This window comes from Podarcis filfolensis (assembly GCF_964270895.1).
Source record: "Podarcis filfolensis genome assembly, chromosome: 8".
Taxonomy (NCBI): Eukaryota; Metazoa; Chordata; class Lepidosauria; order Squamata; family Lacertidae; genus Podarcis; species Podarcis filfolensis.
In genome coordinates, this window is record NC_139611.1 from 74267444 (window position 1) to 74276711 (window position 9268).

Below are 9268 nucleotides of genomic sequence, written 5' to 3' on the forward strand. Positions count from 1 at the left end.
AACCCCAAAGTTGTTGTTGAGTTTTCTTTTACAAAAACACAAAAAAACCCAACGCTTGATTTTTCGATTGACTTGCCTAAGATCCAGGACAAAGCACCTTTCGGGAATTCCCTCCCCCCCACCCCAACCCCCGACATCAGTTGCACCAGTAATGTCCAGGAAAACCCGGATATATGGCAGCCCTTGTTACCATTGGAAAGTATTTTATTCACAGTTACGTATAGCAAATTTGATCAGTATTATAAACCATTTCTCTACATAGTCCTTCTACAGGCATATTACATGGTTTGATTCCCTAAGGCTCAGAGAATCCTAGAGACGTACGTCTTCGTAATATGTACTTGATTTAAAAAATACACTGGCAGGCCATGGGTGGAGACAAACAGTTTGTAGGCAGTAGCATAAATTTATGTCTAGTACCGGTATTTCATGGGCTGATGAGATTTCACACTTGACTCCCGGGACAAATCAAAATGATCAAGATGTACCTGTTAATTCTGAAGCAGAAATTCAAATCTTTTTGCAAAATTCATTGGGGAGCAAAATTCCCCCCACTGCTAATGCAAAAGAACAGCTTTCATACATAATGGAGGTCCCTTTCTTAGCACCTGAATGCTGCTGCATGTAGACCATTACTCAGAATGTGAGGCCATTATTCAATCTTGTGTATGGAAACAGAATCTCAAAACCCCCTTCAATGTTGATAATTTGAATGGATAAGATAGACTCTCTATGCAATTTTGCAAGGGCGTCCATTCCGCAACGTCCTGTTCTTTCACACCTTAATCTGCTTTGCAGTTTTACTTCCTGTTTGATCAGAGAGTCAAACCATATGTGATCTTAACTTCATAGTTCTGCCCTTGAGGGCAAGGGTTTCCTCCTTAAGAAATAGCTGGGAGGGGAGGACAGCAATCTAGATTAGCACTCTGGTGTGACACTACATTCACAATTCAAAGTGTTGGTGTTGACCTTTAAAGCCCTAAACAGCCTCGGCCCAGTATACCTGAAGGAGCGTCTCCACCCCCATCGTTCTGCCCAGAAACTGAGATCCAGCACCAAGGGCCTTCTGGCAATTCCCTCATTACGAGAAGCCAAGTTACAGGGAACCAGGCAGAGGGCCTTCTCGGTAGTGGCACCCGCCCTGTGGAACACCCTCCCATCAGATGTCAAAGAGATGAACAACTATCTGACATTTAGAAGTCATCTGAAGGCAGCCCTGTTTAGGGAAGTTTTTAATGACTGATGTTTTAATGTATTTTTAATCTTTGTTGGAAGCCACCCAGAGTGGCTGGGGAAACCCAGCCAGATGGGCAGGATATAAATAAGTTGTTGTTGTTGTTGTTGTTGTTGTTGTTGTTGTTGTTCTCAGTCTAGAGAAGCCTTTCTCAATCTTGGGTCCCCAGATGTTGTTGGACTATGATTCCCATCACCCCTAGCTAGCAGGACAAGTGGTCAGGGATGATGGGAGTTTTAGTCCAAGAACACCCAACAGTCTGTACCTGGGTGAGGGAACAGAGAGAAAGGGAGTGGTTATGTTGCTGTATGATATTCTATTGCTCTAGATGGGAGCACAGGCGCTGACTATGCAGGGCCCTGGGTGCCCGGGCACACGAAATATTTAAATGAAGGGGCTGCTCCCCACCCCCCAATTCCACTTGGTAGTCTGCGCATGCCATGGGGCGTGTGTGTGTCATGTTGGCACGCCCCCCACAGCATGCACACAGGGCAATCCAAATTAACATATAACAAATACAAATATCCAAATTAGCACATAACATTTAAAAACAATTTGAAGCAACCCCCCCCATCCCAAATAAAACAACACCCACCCACCCACCCAAATATTTCAATACAATTCCTCGCATTGGTTCACCCAATGCAAATTGCAGGGAATTTGTAGGGAAGGGCTGTACATGAGGGCAGAATTATGCCATGTGGGTCACACGTGGTTTGGTTTTCAGTTCAATAAAAATGAAATGTGTTGTGGCTATTGAGGTCTTGCAACTCACTGTAGACATGACTGCATGACCACCACCCCGCTTCCAGTACTTGGAACTCAATAACAGATAACTGCCTGTGCTCTCTCTGATCATCGCTCCATACTTTCCCTGCAGGAGGGAAGGGCCATAGCTCAGTGGCAGAGCCTCTGACTTGCATGTATTCAATCCCCAGAATCTGCCTGGAACCCTGCAGAGCCTCTGCCAGCCAGTGTAAACCACACTGGCCTGGATGAGCCAATGGTCTGGCATGGTATAAGGCACGTTCCTTTGTTCATAAGAGTCTCCCAGGAACTGAGCACTCGGATGTCACAGCTACTGATTTCCCTGCCCCATCTGTTGCATCACTGTCCGGGTTGTGCAAAGTGAGGAACAAACTGTTGTGTACTTCAGTCTTTGTTGCAACCGAGCTTTCGCTGTCTCCCTCCTTGTATTTGTATAACTCACTGGAGAGGAGGCAGCCATTGAATACATCCCTGGCTAAGAACCAGCTTGTCCTGAAGGCATTTGGAATCTGCACATAGTGAGTCAAGGTATGTGCAGGACCTGTGGCCTGTCGTGGGCTTTCTTTTCAAACTTGAAGGTGGGAGGAAAGAGCTGTTTGTTGCCCCTGTAATTCATTTCTCCTCCCCTGTGGCTCCTGATCAAGGAGGTGCGGAAGGCTTTTGCAGTCTTTCAAATACCTGGAAAACCTATTTTGCAACCACAGAGGGACCAGGAAGGGAGGAAGCAATATGCTTAAAGTGAGCAACTCTCTCAAAAGCTCTTCTTTTTTAACTGCCTCTTTGTTGGCAGTTGAGCTCCATCGTGGGTTATTTCCCCAAAGGCCTGGCACACTGATAATTCATTATGTGGATCACAGATCCTGATCCTCATTACCTGCTTGTGGGCTTCCCAGAGGCATCTCATCAGCCACTGAGGGACACTCTGTGCTTGACTCGGAAACCCATTTCATCGGTCCAGTTCAGTTCCTCTTAGAGTCTCATTTTCCCAACTGCAGGGGGTTGGACCAGATGACTCGCAGGTGTCCCAGTCACCTGTACAATTCTATGGTTCTGCGAAAACAAGGGTGCATGGCACCACGCAGGATTGGATCCTCTTGCTTAACAGCTGCTAGACAGGAGGCTCTGGTTCTGTGTAGCGCTGCATCACAAGTGGCTTTTGGGGGGGGCTGTTTATCAAGCAGCACCCACACCCCACAGAATTGGTGCCTCAACAATCGTTAAGCAGAGGCTTCGATCCTGTCGAGAAGGAAAGAGAGGTCTCTTCTCCTGAGAAGATACAGCCTTTCCGGTCAAGTAGGTCACAGACTTTCCCACTCAGTTTTCCTGCCCTGTCTGCTTCTCCATCTTGCCTGGTAGCCTGCGCCCTGATAATCACCCTGGGCATAGTTTTAACTTTGGAAAGGCGGCGTGCAAATAAAATGGTTGATTTGCTGATTGAATTTCATCAGAATAATAATAATTAATAATAATAAATTTTTATTTATACCCTCCCAAGGCCAGGTTCAGGGCGGCTAACAAGCAATAATAAAAACAAGTTGAATGAATACAACTTAAAAACAAGATTAAAATACAACATTAAAATATTGAAACAGTAAAATATTAAAATGTCAAACTACAGCCTCATCACAGGAAGAGAAAGGAAAAAGAAAGAGGGGGAGGGAATCAAATTGGCTCCAAGCCAAAGGCCAGGCAGTACAACTCTGTCTTACAGGCCCTGCGGAAAGAAATCAGATCCCGCAGGGCCCTGGTCTCATGAGACAGAGCGTTCCACCAGGCCAGAGCCAGTGTTGAAAAGGCCCTGGCTCTGGTTGAAGCCAATCTAACTTCCTTAGGGCCCGGGACCACTAGGGTGTTGCTATTTATGGACCTTAAGGTCCTCCATGGGGCATACCGGGAGAATCTACCTCTCTTTTCAATAATTTTCAAGTGAAATTCCTCCCCGCCCACCCACCCCCCATTAATGTATACCTGAAGGAGCATCTCCACCCCCATCGCTCCACCTGGACACTGAGGTCCAGCTCCGAGGGCCTTCTGGGGGTTCCATCACTGTGAGAAGTGAGGTTACAGGAAACCAGGCAGAGGGCCTCCTCGGTAGTGGCACCCACCCTGTGGAACGCCCTCCCATCAGATGTCAAGGAAATAAACAACTAACCAGTCAGGTGGACAGCATGTAAAATTGTTGTTGTTGTTAAAAAACAGGGAATGGTCACAAAACTGCAGAAGGCATTTTTGGTTCTGCGCCAGCATTGGATGGCATCTGTGTCACCACAAACTTTTACTCAAGGACTCGTTTTGGACCAGCTCCTCTGGCTTTTCAGACGATGGGGGAAGCTGCTGTCTCAGCCCACGAAGGGGAAGTTGTGGTCTCTTCTGAGCTCAGTGTTGTCGCTGGTTTCACAACTTCCAGAATGTGTGATGCTCTAGGCATGGGGTGAAGGAGGGCTTTGGGGGAGCAAGACACAGTCAAGCTTGGCAGCCCAAAGAGAAAATCACATCAAGAAGTTGTTGCAGATGCACATTGTGATATTGGAAGCTTATAGATAGTTCTGCTTGCATTGTGATTGCACATGAGTAGCCCAGGCATGGTGAGTCCTCACAGATGCTCAGCCTAGAGATTAAACCAGGTTATCACTGCCATCTCGAGTTATTCCTTAGGCCAGTTGTTAGAAGCTGCGGGATTGGACAACGCTCTTGTTTTCAGTTCCTGTTTGCTAGTTCCCGCAGGCACCTAGTTGACCATTGTGAGAACAGAATGCTGGACTTGATGGACAATGGCAGGTTCATCCAGCAGGCTCGTCTTATGTTCTTATATGCGAATGTTCTGGCATTCCTCACCCAACATACCTCATTGAATTCAGGAGGACTGACTTATAAGCAGTAATTCTAAGAAGCAATTAAAATTGTTTTCAGCAGTTTGCTTCATTACAGGGTGTGTGCCTTGCATTGTAGAAGTGGGATTGAATTTAGGCCTACAGTTCTCAGGCAAATTCTCCTAACACATTTTCCTACCCCCCCCCAAAAAAAGTGTACGTCAGTCAAAATGACATTTTAAAAATGTGTTTATTAAGAGAAAATTGCACTACAATGCTCGGAAATTGTCATTTTTATAACTGCTGCAGAAATGTGGAGAACCAAATTTAAGACCGGAAAAATAAGAAACAAAAAATGCCAAATTTGGTATATCCTTCCATCCCTAGTCATGCCTAACTTGGGGCCATTCATTTCAATGGGTCTACTCTGAATAAAACTTAGTTGGATACAACTCTCAGTTGGCACATGTAAAATACAGTGGTACCTCGATTTTCAAGCATCTCAGAAGCCAAACGTTTTGGTTTTCAAGCACCCAAAACCCGGAAGAAATTGCTTCCGTTTTCGAATGCGCCTCAGAAGTTGCACGGCTTCCACTGTGGGTGTTTTTGTGTGTGTGTGTGTGTGTGTGTGTTTTCAAATTTCTCCATTGACTTTGCAGACTGCCCTTTGCGCCTCTGTTGTCGAATGTTTCAGAAGTTGAATGGTCTTCCAGAATGAATTACGTTGGACAACCGAGGTACCACTGTACTAGATAGATAGATAGATAGATGAGAGAAGCCTAAGAAAGAAATCAAAATCTAAGACTGGCCAATAAAGACTGAAGATGCTCAGTGATCACAGAATGCTGAATGTCTATTGTAGGGAGAGGGGAGCTGGAAGGAGAGAATGGAATATCTTGAGAGAAGGAATAGCTGGCTGGCTGGAACACTGAACAAGGGCACTCCACACTACAGCTCTTCTTGCAGGTCTCACTCATTCCCACTGATAGCATATTTAGGGGCTCTGCACTAACTGGTACCACAGCAATATGACGGCCCCCCACAGGTGTTAAGTCAGTATTTTTTTAACGTATTGCCAATAATCCAAGGTGTGAGATTTAGAGCGGGGAGAAAGACACTAAATATGGCCTGTTTCCTTTCTGCAGACATCATGAACTCCTCCTCAGCTGACCAGGTTGACACCACACCGGTGGAAGCTGCCATGCGCCACATCGCCATAGTAACCAATGTCATCATTCTGATCCTGGGCGTTAGCGGCAACGGGCTGGTGGTGTGGGCCGTAGCCAAGCGGGAGAAGCGCAAAACCTTCACCTCCACCTGCTACCTCAACCTGGCTGTGGCAGACCTCCTCTTCTCGGCTGGCCGTATCCCTGCCCTTGTGCAGGAGATCATGTACTCCAGCTGGCCCTTTGGCCTTGCCTTATGCAAGCTCCACACTTTTGCCCGCTACCTCACGGTCTTCACCAGCGTCTTCGTCCTCACCGTCATCAGTGTACACCGCTGCCTGTTGATCGCAAGGCCCGTCTGGGCCCGCAACCACCAGGGCCCTCGCTTTCAAGTCCTGGCATGCGCTGGGGCATGGATGCTAGCTCTCGCCTTCAGCATCCCTTATCTGGTGGTGCGCCATGTTGAAATAAAAAATGGATTGCCCTACTGTGTCTATCGAGGAGATCTCAAGAGAGCCACAGACCTGCCTCTGAGGCTGAGCAGGTTCTTTGGAGCATTCCTGGTTCCCTTCATCATCATCGCTGTGGCCTACTTGGTTCTGATTTGCAAGCTCCGAGGACGGCACTGGGAGGGCTCCCACCGCACCTTCGCTTTGGTGGCCACCATTGTGGTTCTCTTCTTCGTCTGCTGGCTCCCCCACCACATCTTCGTACTTCTCAGCACCGTGTCAGTAGAAAAGCACGTGTGGGGGATTGGGCTCAAGCTGTCGAATGCTCTGGCGTACCTCCACAGTTGTGTCAACCCTGTGCTGTATGGCTTCGTGGGGTATGTCCGAAACAGGGGCCTCCATCGGCGGGCTTCTTTCTTGGGGCTCTTCCGCAAAGCACTAACTGAAGAGGATGAGGTCTCCGCTGGGGCAGAAGCATCACGGAGCCTTAGTCAGAAGGTCTGAGAAGCAGTGAAATGTTGGGACATTCTCACAGGGAAGGCTTTGCCATGAAGTCCCCTGGCTACTTTACTTTCAGAAAAGATGGGAGGTTGCATTGCCTGCAACAAGAGATCTGGTGATCAGGAGAGCTGACATTGATTCTGTACCTGTGACTTCCTTGATACCCAGAGCTGGATCTAGGCTCTCCAGAAATGTGCTCTCCAGAAAGATGACTTCTGTGGGCTTCTTGCCTCCACCTAAACACTGCCCATTTCCCTCTGCATCTGGACCTAATTTCAACCACTACCTAGAGCATTAGGCAGACTAAGGCAGCTCCCTCCAGAAGCAGACTTTGGGTGTTATGAAAACTCTATTATTTAGCTTAATCATATTGTATTTTTTCTGTCAGAGAGGGGTGAGATGGTTTTTGATTTTTTGCCTCTGGAGCCAAAACAACTTGACTAGCCTTGGAAACTTTGCACCTTGATTTAGAACTGAGGAGTGGGGAGCATCTGCCTTGGGCCACCAGGTGTCTTGGGCCTGCTCTGGTTCAGAAAATAATGGCAAATATATTTGAAGATGGCTATCATATTTCCACCCAGTTTCATCCAAGCTAAACATACCCAGCTCCCTCAACCATTCCTCATAAGGCTTGGTTTCCAGACCCTTGATCATCTTGGTCACTCTCCTCTGCACACCTTCCAGCTCAAGCTTAAATTGTGGTGCCCAGACCTGGTCACAGGACTCCAGGTGTGGTCTGACCAAAGCAGAATAGAGTGGTGCTATTACTTCCCTTGATCTGGACACTATACTTGATGCAGCCTAGAAGAACATTAGCCTTTTTTCTTTTCTGCTGATGCATCATGCTGTTGACTCACATCAAGCTTGTGGTCTACTAAGACCCCTAGATCCTTTTCACATGTACTACTAGCAAGCCAGGTGCTCCCCATCTGCAACTGGTTATTTCTTTCTAAGTGCAGAACCTTACATTTGTATCTATTAAAATTTGTTTCATTACTTTTGGTCCAGTTCTCCAATCTGTTAAGGTCGTTTGGCACCCCAATTCTGTCTTCTGTAGCATTAGCTACTGCTTCCAGTTTGGTATCATCTGCAAATTGGTCATAGGGCTTCAGTAAATTTTGAAATTGGATTTGAATTAACTCTTGGCTTTAATAGGATGCATTTGATGTGAATTTAATTTTGGCTTGTTTTCTATTTTGATATTTGCTACATTCTGTTATATTGACTTCCATTCCGATCTGCTAATTGAGTTGTTTTCTGTTTTGCTGTCCTATGCTATGGCTTCCCTAGGGAAAGCAAAAACGCAGGATATAAGCAGCGAATAAAATGGAAGACAAAGGACATTCTAGAAATTTCAGCTTAGTGTGAACACGTGCAAAATTGCCTTTGAAGAAGTTGTCTGTCCCCATCGCTGCCGCCACCTGGTTTCATTATCCCTCGGCCATCTGTACTCAGGAAGGTGTGTGTTACAGCTTTCTATCCTCTAAAGGTCACTCTCCTATCCTTTCAGGACTACCTCATAAACAATACACAGTCTAGACAGTCTCTTTCCAAAGAACAGGTATATTATATTATCCATCAACCCAATTTGTCTTCCTTTTTCTCTGTCTTTCTTAGAAGGTTCAATTATTGCACACATAAAGTTCCTACTCAACTACATTCTGTCTCATGAGGCCATTCCATTCCTTTTGATAAGGCTTGATCCTGACCTGCATTTTCCTGCTGCCTAATCCCTGGGTCACTGCAGGGCCCATCATGGATGCAAGGGTATATCTTTGGAAATGGCAAGGCAATGTGTTTAGCAAGAAATGCTTGCTCAAAGGCATTTCTGTTATCTCACCAAATCACCTGGGGCTGTACTCTGAAACATTGGCTGGAGATTGAGAGTAGATTAAAAAAAAAATCACAGAATTTTAGACTGGGAAGGGACCTTGGGTGGAGGAATCTACCCATTTCAGTTTCTCTCTGTTTCTCATTTTCCCCCAATCTTAAATTAAGATATTCACATTTCCACTTTATCTTGCAATTATTTTAAACACAAAATGCCCCTGTCAAGGTGGCCAATATTCAGGGGTCATGTAGGGTTGCCATATTTCAAAAAGTAAAAACCAGGAAACCCCAAAAGTTGTTGAGTTGAGCTTTTTTTTAGGAAACCCAAAAATGTGTTCTACCTTTGAAATATTGGTAATGACTGGGAAAACCCAGGTGTATGGACAGGGGTGGGGAGCACACTGCACAGACCAGATGCCCTTCCCTATACCCCAGACTTCCCTAATTCCTCCAGCCCCTTTTCTAAATGTCAGAGTAATCATAACACGTCCTCTGAAAATGCCAGCTCAG

General features: G+C 46.1%; 1 protein-coding gene across 2 annotated transcripts; it reads left to right on the forward strand.

Annotated features, from left to right (window-relative positions):
• Positions 1–2371: 2371 nt before the first annotated feature.
• Positions 2372–8556, forward strand: LOC310768070 (chemerin-like receptor 1). 2 transcript variants are annotated; one of them, XM_083625769.1, is made up of 3 exons: positions 2372–2530; positions 5958–6925; positions 8219–8556. In XM_083625769.1, the coding sequence occupies exons 2-3, from the start codon at positions 5963–5965 to the stop codon at positions 8240–8242; spliced, it is 987 nt and encodes a 328-aa protein (XP_083481895.1). In that variant the 5' UTR covers positions 2372–2530; positions 5958–5962; the 3' UTR covers positions 8243–8556. The 2 variants fall into 2 exon arrangements, with proteins under 2 accessions (XP_083481895.1, XP_083481896.1); XM_083625770.1 differs by lacking the exon at positions 8219–8556 and having other exon boundaries at positions 2375–2530; positions 5958–7924.
• Positions 8557–9268: the final 712 nt, after the last annotated feature.

Coding starts and splice junctions, on each gene's coding strand:
- LOC310768070 (XM_083625769.1), top strand. CDS start 5,963: ATGAACTCCTCCTCAGCTGACCAGGTTGACACCACACCGGTGGAAGCT. Junction 6,926..8,218: donor CACGGAGCCTTAGTCAGAAG/GTCTGAGAAGCA, acceptor TGGCTTCCCTAG/GGAAAGCAAAAACGCAGGAT.